At 42.6% G+C, this 23,701-nt stretch overlaps 1 protein-coding gene across 3 annotated transcripts; it reads right to left on the reverse strand.

Moving 5' to 3' along the window:
* Window positions 1-5,740: 5,740 nt before the first annotated feature.
* LOC144060879 (insulin-like growth factor-binding protein 2-A) lies at window positions 5,741-21,880 on the reverse strand. Of its 3 annotated transcripts, none has more exons than XM_077580794.1 (4): window positions 21,485-21,880; window positions 12,391-12,518; window positions 9,037-9,177; window positions 5,741-7,270 (listed from the first exon to the last, which is right to left on the reverse strand). In XM_077580794.1, exons 1-4 carry the CDS (start codon window positions 21,843-21,845, stop codon window positions 7,112-7,114), a joined length of 789 nt encoding a protein of 262 aa, XP_077436920.1. In that variant the 5' UTR covers window positions 21,846-21,880; the 3' UTR covers window positions 5,741-7,111. The 3 variants fall into 3 exon arrangements, with proteins under 3 accessions (XP_077436920.1, XP_077436919.1, XP_077436918.1); XM_077580793.1 differs by having other exon boundaries at window positions 12,391-12,521; XM_077580792.1 differs by having other exon boundaries at window positions 21,470-21,880.
* Between the last annotated feature and the right edge of the window lie 1,821 nt (window positions 21,881-23,701).

Below are 23,701 nucleotides of genomic sequence, written 5' to 3' on the forward strand. Positions count from 1 at the left end.
GATCGTTACAGTTGGACTTGTGCGAGTGGCGCTTTGACCATGTAGCTAGCCTGAAATGCCAACTGTGCCTATTTTGAACAGACGCTGCCAAGCGGGGGCCCTGACTTACCCGGTGAAATAAAAGGCAAGAGAGGAAAAAAAAAAAAAGCTTTTCACCTAACGGGACTCACTTTTGACTTTTTGAGTCGAGTGCACAATCAAACGTACAAAGCCAGGAGTGGCGCTTCCACTGTTGCATGCGTGTTGTTTTGTTTGTGCTTTTTAGATTTGCCTTCATCGAAGCACTCATAGCCCACATTTTTTTCCGAGCCATGTTCCTTTCTTCGAGTTTTTCGCTTCGGTGAAACCACGCTTTTGTTATGGAAGTGGAACTGCCGATGTGGAGTAAACATTTTAGACGGGTAACAACGTTCCGACGTATTTAAGTATGTTTGAAAGTATTTGAATTAGAGGGTGGCACGGGAGTTGATTTTCACTCCCGTCCCATCCCACATCCACAGAAAAATTCCCGTCACATCCCAGTCTTGGACCACGGTCCAAAAAATGTAAAATATGTTGTCCCGTCCCGATCCTGGTGCAAACGACTCCTGTGTCTGTCCTGCTCCTGTTTAGAATGACTCCCACTCTGGTACCGCTCCCATTTTGAAGATCAACTACATAAAAAAAAAACAACAACAACACATCGGCCCCAGTTTTTCTTTTTTTCCCGTCCTACTCGACAATCCCGTTTCTTCTGTTCTGTCCCAATCCCGTGAATAAAGTTTAAGTTGACTCCCATCCTGCGGAATTCCCCCCCAAAATGTCAGCCTCTAATTTAAATGGGTTCAAACGTGCTTGCAAATATGATTAAACATTCGAGTAGGCTAAACGCGAAAAGCTTAGCATTTTTCCCATAATGCCGCGGTGTATTGACTTACGCGAGTAAGAAATACTATTTATTCTTTTGTATTTGGCCTACATTATACCAGTATGTTCGAAAATTAAACGTACATGCAAATATTTTCAAAAGTATTCACATAGGTTCAAAAATACTTTTTCAAGACAAAACTCCACATCGGCAGTTACACGCTTCCATACTTTGAAATATAGTCACTGAATGTGTTTCTTTTTCGAGAAGGAATCTTTGTGCGGCACGCAAAGGCAGTCGTCGTCAATTCCAAAAAGTCGCTCTCCGTCTGTGAATACGCCCCCCAACTCCCCCCCCCCACCCCAGTGCCTTCCTTTATGCAAATCCATTCAAATAGTGATGTGACATGGACGTCACACAGGTAACAGACGGCCCCTCGCAAGGACTGACACTTGATACGGGGTCAAGGGGTCGGTGTTTGTTCAACGAGAGGAACACGTGTGTGTGAGCTTTGATTGGAAGTGCAGTTCAACCTTCATTATCGTCCTCTTTATTTCACAAGTGATAAGCTAAGATTCATGTCAGATTGTTTGTTTTTGTTGTTTCATTGTTGTTGTTGTTGTTGTGAATGCCAATGTATATTATTGCCCGAGTGAGGGGCCTCCACAGGATGTTTGGAAAGCAATCCTTCCCCTTCTGCTTCAAACGGGGGAGAAAAAAAAAAAAAACAATGGTCGAGTGACGATGTTTACATGCAGTCAATAATCAACTTAAGGTCAAAATTGCAGTTTTCCAAACACTCGGGATAAGCCACATGCTTATTCCAATCGAAACCACATCGTCATCACGCAAATAGACACCATTTCCGCTTTTGAACTTTCTAGGGTCATAAAAAAGGCTTTGAATTCACCACACTAATCAAGTAGTCGGTTTCCTCCTCGTTCAAAATGTTTGCTCCTCTGCTACGTCGCCATGTTTGTTCACCTTTGCTTATACGTGTGTGTGTGCGTATATATATATATATATATATATATATATATATATATATATATATATATATATATATATATATATATATATATATATATCCACACTGTGGCGTTTGCGCTGTAGAGACAGAAAATAAGGTAAAAATGCTGCGGAGAAATCAATTTAGGCTTGCTTAGCGAGTGGCAACATAAGATGGCTGCCACACGTACAAGTAGTTCCTGTACTTGACCAAGATTCCTTGTGAATACGGCATACACAGAACACAAACCATTGTTCCCTTGTACCCGTGTACCCCAATCACGTTTCTATGAACACCGTGTTAGAAGGGGTGACAAATCCAGTTTCAGAAAGTAGAAACCCTGCCACAGCCTGGCTAGCTAGCTCCCTAGCAGCTAAACCAGCACCATGCGAGCTAACTAGGGAGCTAGCGAAAGCCAAACTGTGGCAAGGTTTTGACTTTCTGGACCTGGATTTGCCACCTCTGCGGGTTAGTCATTAGGGTAACCCGTCTTCTCTCATATTCGGGTTTTTGCGCATTTCAAACCCTGACATTTGTCAATATTTGTGTTTTGTTATTGACTGCATGTATTTGTAGTAATTAAAAAAGGCTTCCAGTTTTGAATATGTGATATGTCCAGGCACTGCCCCACTCCCAGCACCCGAACCCCCACTACCACTATAATAACAATAGCAGCTTGCACTTATTTCAAGTAGCCACTATTGATATTGTGCCAACGTGGTGGTCATCATGAAGTCAGTTGAAAAACAAACAAAAAAACAAAACTAATGTTGTGCTCACCTTTTTGAAAGCTTTCCTTTGGCTAATATTTGTTGACAGGGGCTGTGCAAGCCCATGCCTGGGACCTCCGCTACGGCAAAAGCAATAGAAGAGAAATAATACGCAGCAACAGGTGTTCTCTTGGCATCTTTCGCAGAGATGAGAATTAAGCTCCAGTGGTTGCAGGGCTGATTATTTCATTTTATTTTGTATTTTTTTTTGAGAGGCGGCGACATAGAAGAGTGCTCACCTTGTACAGTGGACATATTCAGGGCCGAGCCACTTCGCCCGCGAGGGGTCTCCGACTGCACATCATTAGATACAAGTTAGTAAGACAGCATGACAGGAGGCGAGAAAATCTGCAAAATGAACGACTGCCGCCAGGGTTGGATTACAAGATTTGACGTCGGCTATGCGCTGATGTCACCCGACTTCATACGTTGAAGTTGGATTTTCTGTTTATCCTCGACGGGCCGTCAGTGGCGACTTCCTCAGATTTCCCTTGCGCCTCCTGATTCGGTTTTTAACTCACATTTCATACTCGGTTAGTACAGTAATGACAGCTTTTTTTGAATACATAACAGTCTGGACGGAATGACACAGTACAATTGGTTCTCGTCAATTTGGTGTTGTGAAATGGACCGAGGATGGAGGGGGGATTTGAAATGGTCAGTATTTGGAATGACAATAAGAGACAAATAAGAATAAAAATCAAATTATTCAAGCGAATATCACTGTGTAATATTTATTCAACTTGTAATTTATATGTACTCTTGTAACCTTTGTCTTTTTTTTGTTATGGCAAAGCATTTATTTAAATAAAGTTATGTATTCATTTACGCACACGGGTGAGTTTTTTTTCTCTCTCTCTCTTTCTAGTGTTTATTCTTGAAGTGAATCCTGGAAATGACAGGAGTGAAAAAGTTGTCTATGTTTACAAAACACTTGTAACGTTATGAAAATAGTGACAGAAAAAGAGTCATAATCCTTACAAGAACAAAAGTATGTTTTGTTGGGACAAAAGCTCATCTTAACACTCTAAAAACAGTTGGGTCCAAAACCTCCCAAATTAAGTCAAGAATGGACCGACAACTTTTCGGGTTGAAATCAATAAAACAACCCAAAAATTGCGAATTCATTGGGGTCAAAAATGAGCTGACCCAACTTTTGGAGTTAATTTAATATAAAAAGTTCGGTCAAATATAAGTAATAGTTTTAATTTGTTGGAAACATAATGATAAACCGTCAGGGCTAATAAGCAGCCAGAGCTTGTCTTCAAATGCACAGTTTAAAGTCGAGTCATTCCTGCAGTAAGCGGTGTCTAATCTCCTAGGCTAGAGCTGATAAACCTCTTAGGCTCGAGTCTGAGACATCAGGGCTTGCCCACAAGGATATCATGCGGCAGGCAGGATGTGACTTTTGGGAAGCCTCGCCTGGGGCCAAGTCACCTGCGTTGCAGCACCATATAGTCAAAAAAGATTGCACAGGAACAAGGAAGTCATTTGAGAGCACTTTCCACTTCAAGGGGGGGCCGCCACAGGATCCCCATTCAAAAGATGGAGATTTGTAGCCTTGAGCACCCCCGAAACACAACATTTACACCTTCAATGCAAAAGATAGACACTAGGCTTTCTGATTCTATATACTGTACTTTTTGGGTGGTGCCTTGAGTGTTTTCCGAGCTATGATCTTGGCAGCTAAAAATAGTCAATAATTCTTCAATAAAGATCCTTCAAGCTCTTTATTGCCACTTCCAGTTGAAGATGACCATCAAGCAAAACATTAAAAAAAGAATGACATGTTGTGTATTAAAATGAAAAACAATTAGTCCGTTAGCTTAATTTCATGCTAATGCTAACAAGCCGTTTGAAGTGGAGTAACGCATTGTTGAGATATATTATTATAATACTTTGCAAAGAACGACTACTATTCCTGCGCAGGAGTGTGTGACGCCTCCTCTGTCTCCACTTAGGCCTATGGCTGAATTATACTGCCCCCAGTGGCCAAGATGCACACAGCAGAAGGGGCAGCACATTTGACTTCTTTTTCTTTGCATTTTGCTCTAGTTTGCCACCTTCAGGTGTCGTGTTTTTATTCGCCATCATTCGGGTTTTGAGAGGTTACCTAAACACGCGCAGAAACCCTTGAGGACTCCCTGTGCTTTATTTAGTGCGGTGACTGACATAAATGTGATGTTTTTTGAATGGAACGTAGAAAGTTAAAAGCGGAAATGACATCAATTTACTTCATGCCGTTGTCCGTGCGTCACACTTTCAAATGGGCTAATCCTAACGTTTGTTTGCTCACGTTATCCCTGTATGTGTCAAAAACTCGAATTTTAACTTGAGCCCGAATATTGACCGCATGCAAATGTAGTCATTGAAGCTCAGCTTACCTTTTGTCTTCTGGTTTCTCACTCAGCCAAGCCAGGCTGAGAGTTGCGCAATGACGGATCTTCACCTCGTCCAGCTGCAGAATCACATCCATGTTGAGCAAGTTATTTCAGATTTTCACAAACCAATAAAAAATGTTCTTGGTTGTGTAATTTCACACTTGACAGGTCGCTGGGCACTACAAAGGCAATCATTTTTTTGAGCTTCTTTTAACATACTACGGTATGTCCCCTTTAGAACTAAGTGCACCGGCACAGGTCTGGATTTGTACTAGCAGACGACATAATATGAGCCTATAAGAGGCACCCCTAATTATTGACTACATTTGAGGTCTGTCTTTTGTCCACCTAGTGTGTGAGAACGTGACAGGTTGAGCATGATCAAGCAATTATGATCGAAAGGTCTTCCAAAGTTGTTTTCACATTTACAAGTTTGTAAAAAAAAAAAAAAAAAAAAGAGTTGTGGTTTTATTTATTAAATAAGGTGTGTTTACTCTGGTTTGAGTTTGTGGAAACTTGGAGTCAATGGTGGTGTTGATTCCAAAACATCTTTTGTCATTCTGAATCCCTTTTGTCGGTTTCCCTATTCTACAAGTAATTCCTCGTCATGTCGCCACCTCATTAGTGAAAACAAAACACACGCACACACGCACAGCCAGGGAAACTATTGACGAGTGCCAGTAAACAAAGCACTCGGTGCACATTTCATACAAACACTGCAATCACATTTTTATGTTTAAATTCATGTTTAATTGCACATCCAATAAACAAAGCAAGGAGGGCAAACGAAGTAGTCGCTTGTTGGCTTGTGTGATCAGGTTCAAGTAGCACTGCGGTCAGTGATTACAAACAATCATGAACATGATGAAAGTCCATATTAGCTACTAATTGTCGGTATCTGAATGACAATTGCTTCTGCGGTTGATGATAATCAATCAATTCACCATAACAAAGTATCAAATAAGTTGTCAAATAGGTCGCCTAGGATAAAAAAGGGGAGAGAACAAAACAAACAAACAAAACTTCCGGGCCTCGCGGTTTCCCACAGCGCAAAACCTTTGAATGTCTTTCAGCTCATTGTTTTGAATTTCCTGCCGGCAACTCCACCTCGGTCAACGTTGAGCATCAAAACTCCAGACAATTAAGGCAGCACACGCCTGCTCTTGCATTTTCAATTCACAAAGATGCATTTGAAAAGCGGTCATCTGGAGGGGGTGGAGAGGAGGGCTTGGTTGGTGTTAGGGTTAACTAACCCTTACATTGAACACCACTTCACAACCCAAGTTCAATAAGTATCATTTAGATGAATATCAGAGTGTCGGTCAAATCCGGAGTCTTTAACTCCCAAGTTTGTTTTTTTCAGTTTGTTTTTTCCGTTCTGTCAAGTCATCAAAACGGTGACTACGTTTGCATGCGGTCAAAAACGCTTTCAAAACCCAAATACTGCCAATATTTGGCTTTGGAAAGGTCACGTGGACACGCAAAAATCCGATTATGCTCTTAATGAGGTTTTGAAAAACCTGAATAAGACCCATGGCTTACCCCTTTTCTAAACCAAATAATGGTTGGGCATATAAAGGCGATGGAAATACCTCGTTTAAAAGGATCATTGATTTGTGGACTAGTTGTCTGCTCGGCGGCCATCTTACGTTGCCATGTTCACGTTATTTTGTCTATGGCAAAAATGGCACGGCATTGTATATATTTATACACACGTATATGCACATATATAAGTCAGCGCGTCTGGCGCGCAACCCTTCGGAAATACACAAGCAAATGTCTTTTTAGCAAGGGTTGAAAATATGACGTCTATTTGTGTCATGAATGTTGTCCGTGCGTCGGGGTTTCGATGAAGATTGAAGTAACTCTGTCGACTCGCGAATGTAAACGGGTTATTCTAAATTGTTCAAGAACTGGAATTTTGTTCTTAACCCGAATATTGACGGCATGCAAAATGTTGTCAGTGACTCAAGTCAAAACTACAAAAAAATAGATGGCAGTACTGTATCATCTTTTTGCCAGTGTAAAGGAATCAATACCACGTAAAGCTGTGTGGGCTTGAGAAGGTACCGTGCAGTGGAAAAGAGGCTTAATAGGGACTTTATTAGCAGAAGGCTGTTGCTCCGGGTGTCGCTTGGAACTCTTCCTGAAGCTGCTTACAGTTGGGATCCCCCCTGACTTTAGGCGTTGCTGGAATTTCCACTCCGGTGAATGGGTTAACACACCAACACTCGCCCCGCTGGCCGTTCGTGGAGATGTTACACTGGGCAGAGAAAAGAAAAGAAAAACATTTCAGACACATTGGACGGAAAAAGAGAAGAGGGAGGGGTAAAGCCACACAGTGGGACATTGGGGGTGTGGTCATTAAGCGTAGCGTATGGTGGCTTGAGAAGTGGGTGTGTAAGGACGTGTGTGGCGAGTGGGCGGCCAATTGGATTGGGTGGTACCGGGCTCAGCCAATGACAAGCCATCAGTCGGTCAGGCCTCCCGCTTACAAGCCATCTAATGGCACGCATGCATGTGACGTGACACGCTCACTATTTACCACAAGTAACCGTCCGGGACCAACCACGACCCCCCCCCCCCCGCCCCGCCCAGCCCCACCCGTGCGCCCCCAGCTGAGCTGACGTCTACTCAGAAACCAGGTCGTGATTGAAGTGGACACAGTTTACGCCGCGCACCAAGGGTGGTCGGGAAGGGGTCGACCAAAAGAATGAAGGGGCTGGAGGGGTGGAGAAAAGACTTTCCATTTTCTTCCTTGGATGAAAAAGAACAAAAAAGTGACAGTTACAGTAATTACCCCGCGACAAGGAGGGACAAGTCCAAAAGGGAGCCGAGTGTGGAGGATGTACAGCGTTCATCCCTGGGAACGGCCAAAACAATGCCGTTGTTTGTGAGCAGAGATGAAAATTGGCCGAGTGGTTGAGAGCTCGGCTTTAGCGAACGCTGGCATCCGTTCAACGTCTCCTTTTCTGCTCTACTGTCCTCACCAGGAAACAGGTGACCCATGTCTGTCCTGCTCCGTCACATTTGTGCGGACGAGCCGAAATTCAAATTCAAGGCCCCGCCGGAAGCACAGTTTGTCCCCTGGCTGAACAAAAGCCTTCCCATGAAGTACGCCAAACAGTTGTAATGCTTTGTAACCTTGCACTTCCAAACACGCATGCTGACGTCTTCCGATACACAACTAAAGCGTGTGTCTCATTGTTTGGACAGCGTTGTTTTTCCTAACGAGTTGTTTCCATGCCGGTGGAAGAAAGGGAAAACCTATACAGCAGCGGCCAACAAAACTGATGTGAGGCTTTTTCACACCGCACACAGCAAACCAGCCAAATACATTTCCAGTGTTCGGTCAAATATGCAGTAAGCATAAGTGTTGGGTGTAAGATTTATTTTCACATTGTCAGAGTACATTTCCTTGAGTGTTGGGGTGTAACCTGATTCTTGAGTGTTAAATTGACCACACCCTCATTTCCGATGGAGAATCTTTCCCATTTTGCGTCACGCTGTCGACATTTCAATAGTGATACATCCAGTTGTTGTCCTGTTTTCTGGGTTTTGTCAGCAAAATGAGCCATGATTGACTTGCATGCTAACCCTACATGATGTCTACAGGAGGAAACTTGTATATATTTTTTTACTATGGAACTGAGCGCTAAAAGTAAAAGGGGGTCTTCAAAGTAGTTTATACAGTAGTCTGCTGGCGAGGAGGAGTAAGATGGCCGCCCTGTTGCTTCAACAGCTTGCACGGGTGTGTATGGACTATCGCAGGGTTCACCAATTCTGGTCCTCGAGGAGTCCTGCAGGTTTTACATGTTTGCGCCCACTAGCACACCCGATTCTTATAATCCAGCTCATCAGCATGCCTGATAACGATCCTGATCTTTAGTATCAGGTGTGTTGGTAGGCAAAAACTGCATTTGGGTCCTCATCCACAAACATTGGTGACACTTCCGAACGAGAGGATTCACAAATGATCACGATATACGTGTTTAAAATGGTGACGCCGACACTTTGACCACAACTCACCTGTTTATGGTTATAGAATCCCCGCTGATCACAGTTTGGAAGTTTGAGCTCATAAAGGATCCGTAAAGCGCCTCTGTTGTCCTCTGAAGTGACTTTGGCGATCTCCTGAAGGAACAGGTCCAACTCCTGATGACAAGCATTCTGCACAGGCAAACGGGCAAATTGACTTTGAACATTGTCGACGAGTTGAGTGATTAGGGTGATGCCATCTTCTTTCGACAAATTGCTTTTTCGGGGCCTCAACATGGCTGACACTCCCCATTTTCTGCAAGCTTGTGCATATTCTGGTGCACTTTTATTTTGGGGGGTCTTGAACAAACACCCCAAAAATCAGTCAGTGCTGCTCGTTGGAATGTCAAATAGGCCGATTCGCATCCAAAAAAACTGTTTCACCAACCAACACGGAATTTGGTGGGCACACAGAAAAAAGTCTGAAGAACCCGTGCCCAAGACTTAATTAGAAGTTGGCCATTTTTGTTTGAAGCAGTCATTTTGGGCAAATTCCATGGCACAAACTTTGACAAACTCCAGCAATTCAATGTTAAGTTGTCAATGTTTGATCATTCTGAAGATTCACCATGAAAAAGCGGCCTGGGGTCTTTTGGCGCTTTAATTGTGTGACAGGTTGTTCTGCGTCAGCATTCTTTATATGTATTCAATAATATTCCTGGCAAAACAATCCCACAGAAATGAAATAATCATTTTACACACACACGTTTGTTTTACTATCTTTGTGGGGCCATCTCATTGACATAATGCATTTCCTAGCCCCTTCCCCGAACCCAAACATCAAAAATGTTTGCCTACCCCTACCCCTATTCCTTACCCTAACCTCAACCATAACCCAATTCAAACCTAAACTCTAAAAACAAGTCTTGACCCTCAAAAAGAGGTCTGAATTTGTGGGGGCCCCACAACTCTGTGAAATCCCAGAATGTTGGCCCTACTATGTGACAAAAACACACCCACACATTTCATTTCATTTCAGTGACAGATTGCTTTCTGGAGTTCTAATTGCTATTTCGCTTTTTGAAACCGTTGCCTCAATGATGCTTTTTTTTGTGTGTGACTGATTTATGAATAAACACCCCAAAAACTTTGGGCAGGCAAAGCTACAGCCGCTAATATCAAAGGTGCAAGATTTGTGTGGAGACTTTTGACACCTTCGTATTCGTCTGAAAGTGAGCAGACATCCTGTAGGCTGCTCCTATACAGGCCCGTTTGACACATGCACATATAGACGCATACTTTTAACATAGGGCTTGTGTCAGGAGGCAGTGAGTGGGTTCAAAGAGATGAAGTCTTATGATTACTTGGCTCAGGATGAGACGGAGGCCAACAGGAGCAGATGCCTCTTGCTCATCTTATTACGCTTTCCTTGCCATCTTCGTACATCGCGTACACGTTATAGATCATCAAGATGGAATCCAATCATTTGGGATTCTGCTCAAAACGGCTGTTTTGGACTTGAGATGTTTTCATGCATCCTGTCATGATGAGAGATGCACAATTGGTGTCTTGGTCAAAGTGGTGTCTAAGGCTGTTTAAAAAAACTCGACTAAACAAAAAAACCTTTCCGAGTCATGTTCAAGACGGCAAAAATACATGCATCCATTTTCACCAGAATGCAAGCGTTGTCAGAAACTGGTAAGACGGGGGGCAGAGGTGACACATCCAGGTCCAAAAGCTACTAGCTCCCTAGCAGGTAAACAAGCACTATGGGAGCTAGCTAGGGAGCTAGCTAACTAGCACCTGAGGCTAAAGCCAAACTGTGGCAGAGTTTTTACTTTTTAGACCTGGATTTGCCACCTCTTAACAGGGGTGTCCAAATCTTGTCCTCGAGGGCCACTATACTGCATGTTTTAGATCACGAGTCCCTCTTCCAATGCACCTGATTCAAATGATCAGGATCATTATCAGTCTTCCGCGACCTGATCATTTGAATCAGGGCTGAATTTGGACATGGAGGCAAAATTGCATAAATACATAACGGATGGATTTAGTCCATCAACATTTCAGTAAACATTACCAGGACTTTAAGTGTATTTCAATAAACGTTCACTGCAAGTAAGGTAAATGACTGTAAGTTTTCATCGTACAAACAGTTTTCCCCCTCAAAGCTCAATTGAATTTCCCCTCCTTCCCATGAATGAATTAGTTTCAACTCACCGCAAGTCTTAACACTCACTTCCATCTGAGTGGCAAATCGCATTGTAAAAAAAAAAATCAAATAAAAAAGTAGTACAGACAGAGTGATGCCTAGACGGGATGCGGTTTTCGCCACTAACCAGGCTAACTCCCACACTTGGGCTTACAACGGTATTTCCTGCGAGTTTTGCCGCATCACGCTGGCGCATTTTGTCAGGCAAAAACAAAAAAGAATGACGTCCGTGACCGCACTTTTTACAGTGCAGTTGTGCGGCGGTGTTGTCGGACTGGGTTACAGGGTTGTAAATATATAGCGGAGCGACCCAATTCCAGATGTTGAGCCTATTGTACTTGACAGTATGTGGTTACAAGTGTCAATATCTTGCTCAACAATTCTCGGAAACGGTCACTCTGGCCACGGAAGCTGCTATCACTCGTCCGCCTCCAGCCAAGCCGCCTCCCATCTTTTAGCAGAAAGAAGCCCCATTGGTGCCAAGCTCCAGAATTTAGCATCGCCAAACTGTTTGGGGTAGCGGCGTCCGACTGGAGCTCATTTGGGAAATTTCTCTACTTGAGTTTGTCAAAGTACAACATGTGAAATTGGCCTCCAAAGAATTTTTGGGCGTGTCCTGCTATAATGTCTGTTTAGATTCTCAGCCGTGGCAATCAGTAGAGTGGACACTTCCATGTCTACGTCGACACTTTGTTGACGGATGGCCACATTTTCGGCAAGTGCTCGTTGACGCCAAGCCTCGAAAAACTGAGCCCCGACTGAAGCAGGTTTTCATCTATCCGGGTCCTTCTCCGTTGCCGTGTTTTTTCGAGGCTCTGGTAATCAGCAAAGATCGAACCATTGTTCTTGTTTGTCGAAAACGTTTCATCTTTTAATCCAAAAGGTTTCTTCTGTTCTAAATCTTAGCGTGGTTCGTAAAAACGACCATCCTACAAACCAATCAGCCGTTGACTCGTTTTGTGAAGTCCTGTTTTGATCACCCAATTCCGAGTCTTTCCGTGAAACTGGTATCAGGGAATATTTTTCTTAGAACTTCCTAGAGGGCGCTACTGAGTGTTTTTTGTTTGTTTGGGACTCCACAGGCACTGGTTGAAATGGTCGCGTTTTTGGTCATGCCCCTAGTGGCCATTCAATTCCATTACAAATGTATTCAAGATCAAGTTTTGGCTGCTGCTGAACTGATTTACGTTGACCTTAAAGGCTGAGCTGGTCTTCATCTTGGTTTGGCGCTCATGGAGATGTTGTTTCCTGGCAGACTCCTGCCAAAGCCAAACATCTAAAGGAGGCGCCTTGACCTTCGGATCTTCGCTTCCAAGCATGTCTGCTGAACAAAAACAAACAAAGCTAAATGATATACAAAATGTAGCATGTTTACAATCTACAAATGATACGCAAGTCATTCCGTGAGGGTCAAAGAAATAATTTGCAATAGATTGTTTTCTTTTCTTCTTCTTTTTTAAGTGCACACCTTAACACGCTTATAAAACAAACGTACTCAACTAATTAGTTCTCCCTACCTTAGCTTGAGGCCATTTACAAGCTGTGATTTGATTTGCAGCTATCACATAAATCTGACATCCCCGCCTGCTCTGTGCATTGCATTTCTTGCTCTCTCACGCACTTTCAGCACGAAGACTTGTACGAGTGAGAACCTCGGCAGAATATTTGCTGCCTGGAAGCACAAACCGTACAGTGGGTCAAACGTTGCCAACGTGCTTTCGGAACAGATAGAGAAAATGGGCAACGTGCCGTCTGATTTAGAACACAGTGTTAAAATGAGTACCAGTACACTAATATAGGCTATTGTTTTTTCTTCTTCTACCTACATTTGATTTGATTGGAAATAATATAATGGGGCGAATGAGAACGAATGCATGATTTTATTGTTAATATACATGATTGTAAATGAATGACAAATGGAATAAAGTGTGTGTTTGTCTCCTCTCTCGCGGCGCTGCGCGAAACCCGTCCATGACGCCCCAACCCCCGAAACCCCCCAATCATCCTCCTCCTTGTCATCATTGCTAATTGCAGTGTGGACAGGGACAACCACAATCCTGCCCCTTTTTGCCATAAATTACAAGTATCTATTTATAAGTATAGAATGCAAGGTATAATAATAAGACACAATGTCTAAATAAATGTCTGTTGCTACTAGTGTGTGTGTGTGTGCAGGCTGTGAACCAGCTGTGAACTTGATCAGGCTATGATGACTAAAATGTCAAGCAACTGTAACGCAAACGTGCTTTTAAGCTCATACATCAAACAAAAACACATTTGACTACTTTATTTGTACAGAAAATGCCCAAGTAACAAATAGGACATCTGTTTGCAAACGACCACTTCTGTTCTAAAAATAGCAGACATAACATTTGAAATAAATGTTGATCACGGTGGCAGGAAGCCGAGAGCAATTCAAAGTCCAGAGGGCAATTCCACCAGAGGGCGGAAATTCCCCAAACTAATGTCCCGAGAGTGTCCCTGCTCACTTGCCATAATGAGTGTGAGGGTCTTTCACAGCATGCTTACAGTAATGACCCCCCCCCCCCCCCCCCCCCCGTCCATCACGGGTTCGTGGTTGTGCTATTTAACTTCTTTTCTTTTCTTTTTTGGTCCAGTTTGTTTCTGTCTCACATTCATTCCGGGTGTAATTCCACTCTCGTCCATTAGATGGTAACACACTATTTTGATGCGTTGCAAATTTGAAAGAAGAAGAATGATAACAGGAAGCAGTTTTTGGACGAATATTGTTTAACGCAAAATCATTTCTCATGATGCGTTTTACTCCTACAGAAAGTGACGTCTGTACATTCATTTGACATCTTTGGCCATGATAATTGATGTCTAGTCTGAAATGTTCAAATTTAGTTTAAGTTGAATGGATGCAGGATTTCAGTATGAGCCCATTCGGAATTCAAAGTACGCATGCGCGTTTTTTGTCCTTCAATGTCTTATTTCTGTACTCCCGAGATTTCCTTTGAGTGAAACTGTTTCAAAATGCGACCAAATTGGACTTCAACCATCAATTTGAAATGTCATGAGATTTCAAGAAATGTGTGATAAACGTACATAAAAATGCTCCATCCGTCCATTATGTAATGTTTACGAGGAAGGTGGTGGGGTGGACTCTCGCATCTCTCGTCTTCAGATTGCAATACCGCTTTGGAACATGTCTCGGTCATGGCAAACGAGTTGGATTTTACACGTCAAAACACGCCGCCGATTTCTCAACACAAAAAGTGAAGAAGATCTTCTCAGGTCGGCAGAAGCTGCGGCCTCGGGCTTGCACTTCCACCAGCATCATCATCTTCATCCTCCTCCTCATTATGAGTTCGAGGAAAAACATCGCACTGGCGCAGACGTGTCATTTCAAGAGAAAGAATGCAAGGTCGGCATTTTTAATGGCAACAACTTGGCAACGTGTAACGTCTCCACAACAATATGTTTTATTAGCACGACTCTTTCTCTTTCATTATTTACTGCGACGAGGCACAAACAGACTCTGATGTCGGCTGATTGGCACAAATAACTAGCAATGAGCTCAAAACCTTGCTGTAACGATTATTCAAAGCGCTAAAGCTGTGGATGTCGCTTTTTGTCTGTTAATCAAGTCATGCTATGTTTCCTGAGGTTATGAGTTTATTCCATGATTTTCGTTGAGCTTTACTTAAAAAAAACTTTTTTTAGACTTGTCTTTTTTTTTGTGAATCAAAATTTGGTGACCGATGTCTTTTTTTTTCATGTCTTTTTTTTGTGAATCAAAATTTGGTGACCGATGTATTTCTGTAAACAAAACACTAAGATGGAATCATTAAAAACTTTGAAAAGTAAAACAACAGCATAAAACAAAATCGAACTTACAACCTTAATGGTTGTAAGGTTAAGAGTTTAGCCAGCAATGGATCCTCCTAATTGCTACTATGCTAGCTATTCTGTTTGCGGATTTTGCTAGTCCTGACCTTTTGCGAGCTGCACACACTCAATTGTGACTGCACAGACAAGTTACCGTGAAGCTGAGTCCAGTCGTATCATCAGTTCTTCTTACTGGTCTTACTACAGCTAATCAGCAGAATTAGACTCATCTGTACAGTTAGCTTAAGAGGAGAAAAACTTGACGCGCTCGAAAAAACGGACTGCAATTTTGGAATCGGGATGCCAATGTCCGTCAGACCAATCGCAACCCTTTGGCTGCGGCACCGCACCTGCAACAGAAGATCCCATCTGTCTTCTGGCGCGACACCGCCAAACGGTCTATGTCACTGCTGATTGCCGTTTTGTCTCTTGAAGATAAATTCAACATAAAAGCTGAGAGCAAACATTGTAAAACATTCGCAATCAACTAATGATGAAGACGTTAGATGCTGACAAAGCAAACAAAGCTATCTGCCGCCGGCTATGTGGTATGTGCGTGTGTCTCGGAGTTAGTGTGTGCGTGTCTGTAATTAGGCCTGCAAAAACAGAGGCAATCCTTTTAGGTTGTAAATTGAACATGCCTGAGAGGGACAAGCAACCGCTGAGCTATGACAAGCAAAATGTTACGTGACGCACGCTCGTGTGTCGACTTGGGAGCAAGTGGCTGCTTGCAGGTGTGGAGGAAGTCGCCCTCTGCCCTCTGCACCCAATCCTCATCTTAACAAATCACAGGCAGCTCATTGGGCTCTAATTAGATGTCATTATTTTTGCCAAGGTGGTGTCCAATTCCAATTTGTCCCTGGCGTTCATGAAATTAGGACGGGCGCAAAGATACATGCGGCCCTGACACAAACCCGCGACAGGGACAAAATGCAGTCCTCTCTCAAAGCTGGTTTAGGCCCCGTCCACATGAAAGACCGTTCCAATGTATTCGCACACGTTTGTTACCGTTTGGGCAGTTCGTCCACACGGCGGCGCCGTTTCGGAGCTTGATCACTTTTTGGCTCCAGAGTGGAAAGATTTCAAAACGCGCTCCGTACGTTCCAATATGCGAGATCTTCCTCCAGTTTGATGGCGTAGGCTCCAATTTTCATCTAACTGCACGCGAGCCGCCAGTCTGTCAACAATGGCGGATAGCCGTGTCGTAGTCGTTGTGCGCAACCTTTTGCGTGATGTTGTTGTACTGGAATCACCCGCCATTGTCACTTTTCCCGCGTTCGTCTCACTGATCTGATTATACGAATGGATAGCCGACGTATACGTGCAGTTCGTAGGCTAGTGTGTATATATATAAATATATATAATTTTATTTTATTTATATATTTATTTATATGTACATATATATTTATGTCTAATTGTCTATATATTTCAATACTGTAGGATCGTATGCCGAGAAACATTTCTTGGGAGGAGTAGAATGGCGGCCTCGTGGCTTCAGAAGTCTTGGCCTATCGGCTATTCAGATCAGTGATTCAATCTTCTTTGCTGATTCTTCTTCTACGCTTTCCGTTAACTCCCTGCGGCTGCGCTACAGCGCCACTCCAGATTTGGCATCTACATTACATCCGTTAAACGTCCTCAGTGTCTTCTTTTGGACAAATGCATGTCTTGAAACGTTTCTGTGTGTACAAGATTTGCCAGCTTTGCTTCTGTGTAAACAGGGTCTTGAATCGGTGTCTGCAAATAATTTTTCACCATTATCCTCCCTTTTCATGGTCATTTGTCTTCAATATTTTGTTTTAATATCTGGGTTACAAAGAACAAATGTCAATGAACTATCAAAAAAAAAAAGAAGCACGAAACTGAACATGCAGTGAGCGAAATAATTTGTGTCATTAAAAGCCAACATTTGAGTACAATAAATTCCTCTGGCTTTATGTTGTGAACAAATTTGCTTTTGTGTTTTTAATTAGTGTTTGAATGAAAAAAAAGGAGGGCCTTGCTCTCCACTCCTCGGGGAGAGTATTCCCAGAACTGCAAGCACAAACGTGCACTCATCCCGACTGCAAATTCAATGTTACCTATTGAATACGCATAGCCATACATTTGTAGAACACAGACGGTGAATAAAGCAAGTCTGAGCAGGGGATGACCTGCAGGGCAAAGGTTGTCTCACGCTTCTTACAACTTGACGGCACAAAAGGAACAATAGGCATGGAACGATGGAGTGATTGTCGATAAAGAAAAATCGACCTTCCCACCACAGCACTACGCGTAAAAAAACAATTCCATAAATTGCCGACTGGGAATCACAAGCATTGAAGTAGGTGTGATGTCATTGTTATAATCCTAAAGAAGCGTGCAGAGATGCAAGGTCAGTTCAAGACCAGCCCAGAGTAGATTTGTTAATATCATTTTTTAATTTATTTAAAACTATCAGCTGAGTGTGAGACACCAAACTCTGCCCAAATTAGATGCCATATAAAAATAATTAAAAAAAAACATCCATCTAGGATACCTGCTTATGATAATACAGTACTACTGATAATTTGCCAAAAATGGTCAAACACAAATGGCCATTTTTTTGTTCCATTTTCTGCACGGGTCCTTAAGAAAGACGATGCACATAAAGTAGCCACTCAATTTCGTCCCATCTGTCAACGATATATGCTTCTGACTGCGGTTTATTTGGCGGACAAATCCACTCATTTGAAATTTTCCCAAAAAATAAATAAAAATAATTCCCCCCAAAAAGCTATTTCAAACCAACATGGACGACTTTGTGTTCAAACTTCGGCTTGGGTTCTTGAGACTTGTTCCTGATTGGTATTCCAAACAAATTCCGACAAGTCAATGAATCTAATGTTAGTTAAGCTAATTTTTTCCTCAACTTTCTAATGTTTACTACAAGTGCCCACATTACTAAGGTATGCGAAATTTAAATTTTTTGTATTTTAGCGGATATCTTCGGAAGCATTGAACTGCGAATGCGGAGTAAGCCGTTTTTCCTGGACGACGGCTGGGAACAACGTTGCAGTACGTTGGAACGTCGAGATAAAGTCGTTGGAACGTCTTGATCGCGTTGTTTGAACATAACGCTAGAGTTGATCAAGGGTCTTGATAAAATTGTTCATATCAGTCAAATGTAGGCCAAATGCTAAAACCAATTTTTTTGTGTGCAACCTGCTCTGATAGACATTGGAAAATATGATTGGAAAAATACATGCCAAAAATCCTTGCATCCTGTTATGATGTGCTCCGTACTTTGTATTTATGGGTGAGAATGTTGTCAGGCGGACGTTTCACCGCCATACACACACTTGCAGATACTGTTGAGTTTTCTATCAGGTTGAGGTCGTCCAAAAAGCCATTCCAAGCTGGCCTTCACCTCATGAGAGGACCCTAATAAATCAGGCTTAAGTATAGGAAAAAGCTTGCGGCAAAAAATAATGGGATGGTTTGATGGCTTGATAGTTGGGAGTAAACGGGTAGAGGTGAACGATACCACAGTGATTACACTGGCAGCACAAAACCGTTCCTCGGATTGTACCGCGTGAACTCAAAGCACCCCGTTCTGAAGAATGGTGTTTTCTCACGCAATTCTGCTTTCAAAAATGAAAACCACTACATAAAGCTGCGAATCCAAGGCTTACAGTGCACAGTTGACTTTTGAGGTGAATAGCGTGTCGGCATCTACAACAGACAGCGACCTCAAATTGTACATGATATCAGCACTTACTCACTGGGCCGGCCAAATCAAATAAAGTCAGCGGAGGACTCACCGCACTTTCTCTCAACTGATCTTCAGCTTGCGTTTTCGTAGCTTTTTCACGCAAGTTGGACAGGATTGTTTTTCACACTGGCAAGCGCAAACCACCGCAGTTACAGTAAGTGGCAGGGCCGATGCCAGCTGTGAGGTTTGCCGAGGTCCCGACTTTGCTATTGTTTTTCCCTCTCCGATTGACACGTGCATGCGATTGGACGCAAAGATGTGGGATAGAACAAACAAACATGATGCGGTTGAGTAAGTCCACTGAATAAACGTCATTCGGTGCCACCGCAACACTTGTAAAAATGCATTCTCTTGTTACTTTGACACTCATACACACTTGAGTTTCTTCTGAACGTGGCTACTACAATTTGTTTCCCTCATATTCACTTACATGGTGATCGTACTGAGTGAGATGACAAATGATACGTCACATGCTGTTGCTTAAGAGCTAGCTAGCATTCACTCAACTTTTATGCTATCGCAACATGAGCTATAGCAAACAGAGTAGCAAAAAATGCTAAATGAACTTAAGCTAGCTCTGGCGCAACTACACTTCACTTGTCTGTTTTGTCAGATTAGACAAATGGTTTTTGAACGCCTGAAGCTGGCGCAAGACGACGCATTGGCCTGCACAAATCATAGCTGGGCCCGACAACACCAAACTGTTCTCTTAAATCAAGCCATGGAGGGGAAATATTTTGCTTCTGAGTCTGATACGTCACTCGCCTTTACGTTCATCCATGTTGCTGCTTTCCTTGTGTGTGTGTTTTTTTTTAAGTTCTTAAGAATGCAATCAATCCACCATTGTGTACTTTACTGCTCAACCTAAACCAACTTTGTACATCATGTTGTCATCAAAATTAAAAACAAGTAAATGGCCCATTTTGACAAATAAGGTTAGGTTTAGGGTTACGCTAATCCAATTCAAAAGCCGCGCATCAGTTCCTTTTGATTGTGACTGTACAACATTCGGGTCCGCATTAACAAGACATCCATCTAAAAATACGGTATAGGACAATTTGTCCAAGGTCTGTTAGTCATCAAGTACAAAATGTGGATTGTTAAACCCGTTCCTTGGCTGCTTTTGAAACCAGATAATAAAACATAACAACAACATAAAATGATAGCATATCGATCAAACCCTGTGACCCGTGCCAACAAGTATCTCTCACCACACGCATTCTCATGTATTCCCCAAATTGTAACTTGTCACAGCTGGGCTCAACGACGTGTAATATTGAGGGCTTTTAAGGACGCAAAGCTCTCATTCTCTCACAAGCCAATACATGTACGGTACTCAAGATTTAGCCCAGGTTCTATGCGACCCAGATGCCTGGCCCAACTGGATATCAACTTTATAGTAGGTGGAGATCAGGCTCGACACTTCCAGTTCAGCACATGGGATGATGAAATGTCAAACTTCATTCCACACTGTTTATTTGAAAATGTATAGAAAATATTCCTTCAAGAAAAAAGGCCAAGAACGACGCGGTAGCCGAGTAATTGCTTCCGATTGGTGTTCATTTGGATGAAAGCAGTTTGTCAACGAAATTCTTTTGAATTTGCCCAAAATGGCAGCTTCAAAACAAAATGGCCATCTTCCCGTTCTATTTCATGCATGGGTCCGCCAGGCAGGCTCCTGTTATGGTAGACGGTAGCCACCCAATTCCGACTGCAGCAGTTTTAGTGGGTCATGCTGGGGCCCCCTCGTGTGCAAACATTCCAACCGGGATGCACACTCATGCAATGCAATTGAATGATTAAAAAAAGAAAATCAGCACGCATATAAAATAAGACCGGTGAGTAGAAAAGTAAAGTGTGCCTTGCGGGTAGATATAAAGCTTACGTCTTCTAAATGTCTTTTCTTCCGATGCGGTTATAAAGACTACAATCAAAATTTTGGTTTAGATCAGGGTCTCATGATAGGGAGGTCGTACCTGTCCATGAGTGGAACTACCCGTTGAAAAAGTCAAACGATGGCATAGTTTTGACTTTCTGGACCTGGATTTGCCATCTCTAGTGGGGTTTCCATCCACCCATTTTTATTCAAATTGTAACAGTAGAAACTCGAAATAGGGCAAACGATTCTCAAAAACGTTTTTACGCTTGGAGGGTGTGGATTTTTAAGCGTTTTGAAAAAAGGAAAATGCAAATTTTGGCTATGGAAACAGATTTTGCGAATAGACGCTGACAAAGCCGGATACACGTTTTGACCGGATATGACGTCACACGTACGTTTGTAGTCCCAAAGCAATGTCGGACGATAAAGTTAGGTACGTTTGGGGGAACGACGAAACAGAAATCTTTTTGGAATGAATTAAAGAAGCGAATATTTATGCTATTTTAGCAAAGAAACGCTACAGTTTTTCAAGAATTACAAAAACAAACTCATACGACATCATCGTACAACGCAGTCGCTTCCTGTTCTTCTTCCTCTTTTAAATGACTGTTGGATCACATCTCTAGAGTGTATAGCGCCACCTACAGCGGCGGAGTCCCCTCTCAATAGTCCCAAAAGAAGAACACATGGAAACGGGCAGAAGTCGCATGTCCGTTTTGCACATTTCAGTAAATTCGCTTAAAAAATTCTAAACATTTGGATGGAAATCCCACTTCTGTTAACCATTTTGCTTTGTCCGTTTGTATACCTTGTAAGTATTTACCATTTGTATCTTGGAGGTCCTGATTTCCTGGAATGTCCGTACCGGTTTGTTGTCCACATTGTCCCAAACCTTGAAGTAGCTGCTGCAAAGGCGCATCGGTGTCGGCGCTCGGGTGGCACCTGAGGCCACTGGTGCACCGGGGCGTGTAGACCCCGCACGGCTCCCCTTCCAGTCGGGCGCACACCGGGCAACAGCCGCAGCCCGGCTCGCGCACTAATTCTGCGCATAAGGAGGTCATGTCGGGGCACGCGTCCAAAAGCTCGGCCGTGCAACTCGGACATCGGAACATCAAATGCCCGAGTGAGATTCCAGCAAAGGGAAGAAATGCCACCAGCGAGCAGTAGGCAATGTGGGCAAGCATTTTAATCAACGTGGCGTTAGAAAGCGGCGACCGAGAAAGATTTGAACTTGTGCTTGTAGGTAAACATTGTGACAGCTGTGACTATCAGCTGTCACATTGCCAAGCTTCACAAACATGACTGGCCTTTGCACTCGTCGCCCTCACTTTACCTCTGTCAAGCTGTCAAAATGGTTTTGCTCACGTCACAAATTTGCCTTGCAATATTCTGTGATATTTAAGAACAGAAAATGTCATCATTAACTAAAGCCGACTCAGCATTTCATCATCAAATGACAGCACAGAAAACCGCCATCCTTTTTGGGTATTTTAACAACAACAGCTACAACAATGTTTTGTGCTATTGTCGCACCAGAACAGTAAATATTGTTTTCACTGAAAGTGATGTATTACTCTACGCTCTTGCTCTACCAGAAGTGCGTGGAAAAACAAAGTGATTACGCTGTGGTTTTTCTTTGGGTTGGGACAAGAAAGTGTTGACTTCCTGACTTCCCGATAGTAATACAAAAGTTCTGACATGAGGCTTTTTTCTTGGAGTGTCTGTTTCTTCTTCCTGACTTACAATCAGTATCAATTGTTGGCACAATACATTAGAGACATGGAAAATGATGGCAAAGCGTCAATGCTCCAGGGATGAAAGTATTCATCATAACAACACACACAAGTGCAAAAAAAGAAGCCAGTTTGACAACGAACTGACAAGTGGACTGTTTATTATGTTCCTGGCGAGGTGAAAGAAGTGTCTGGTTATTTTGGCGTGCCGTTTTCACAGCCTCTAGCAGAGACAACGAGTTGTCAGGCAAACGTAAGATGAAAAATCCCTTAAGATACACCAGCAGGTATTTGAAGCTTCTGGTGCTTTTGGAGAACTGATAAAAAGGTCTCCAAAAGTACACAGAATGACAATCTGGCTCTTTTTTGTCATGATTTTGACTCTTTCCGCCAAAGGACGTCAAACACCAGAATATCGTATGTCTTAAAAGATTCCGCTGCATTTCATGTGGCCTGCAAAAGCTTGCCACAATTTTTCAGCCATGACAATGATGATAACCAAATGCAGGAGGAATTATGTAATATGATGGCCCGATTATTATATTCCCACACAGAACACATAAGGTAAGAGACAAGATGTGTGACGGTGTCGTTTACATGCAAGAAGCGTATTGCAGCCACCACCACTTGCTGTGTTAATGTATTAATTGCCTTAAGCAATTCCTAAAATCTTATATCCTCAATAACGTCTTGAAAATGGGACTTTTACACATACAAAAGCATAAGAAAAATAGCTAAACTGGAATTATGAAAATGGCCTTTATCTTTCCAATAAAAGACGGTTCAATACGTATCTTCATATATTTCAAATAGGAACGATTCCTTTTTTTTCCCCCGGTTCAAACCGTTTTTTTGTTAGACCCCATATATATATATATATATATATATATATACACGCATACATCAAATTCACTACTCAGACACTTGTTCTTGACTTAGTCCGCGACTTTCCAGCCGTGCAAGTGCAACCTCCAGTCAGTTTGCTGTCAGCACATTTGACTGTATGATGCCGAACTGCTGTGTAGAATGAAGTCATGTCTTACAAATCCAGCTCTCCTCAGCCTGCATCATTTTATTTTTGGATGTGTCATGAAAAAACAAAAAAAACACAAACACCCGGTGGATAAAAGTTGACGGAGTCAATGAACAAACAAGGCTTTGGATTTGAACCCGCAACCCTTGCGTGCATTAAAAATCTTACGCAGCATTGTCTCGTTCCCAACCTGCGGAACGCTTTTCCATGACCATGAAGAGACGTTACTGCATACGTCATTTAACACGTTTCTATTTGCACGGCTGCCTCAACT

Source organism: Vanacampus margaritifer, chromosome 11 (genome assembly GCF_051991255.1).
Source record: "Vanacampus margaritifer isolate UIUO_Vmar chromosome 11, RoL_Vmar_1.0, whole genome shotgun sequence".
Lineage (NCBI taxonomy): Eukaryota > Metazoa > Chordata > Actinopteri > Syngnathiformes > Syngnathidae > Vanacampus > Vanacampus margaritifer.

What these genes read in the sequence shown, in the direction of transcription:
- LOC144060879 (XM_077580792.1), bottom strand. Translation starts at nt 21,845, where the DNA reads ATGCTTGCCCACATTGCCTACTGCTCGCTGGTGGCATTTCTTCCCTTT. An exon ending in AGACCAGCTCAGCCTTTAAG is followed by an intron (nt 9,178 to 12,390) that starts GTCAACGTAAAT and finishes TTGCCTGTGCAG; the next exon opens with AATGCTTGTCATCAGGAGTT. An exon ending in GATTCTATAACCATAAACAG is followed by an intron (nt 7,271 to 9,036) that starts GTGAGTTGTGGT and finishes TTCTCTGCCCAG; the next exon opens with TGTAACATCTCCACGAACGG.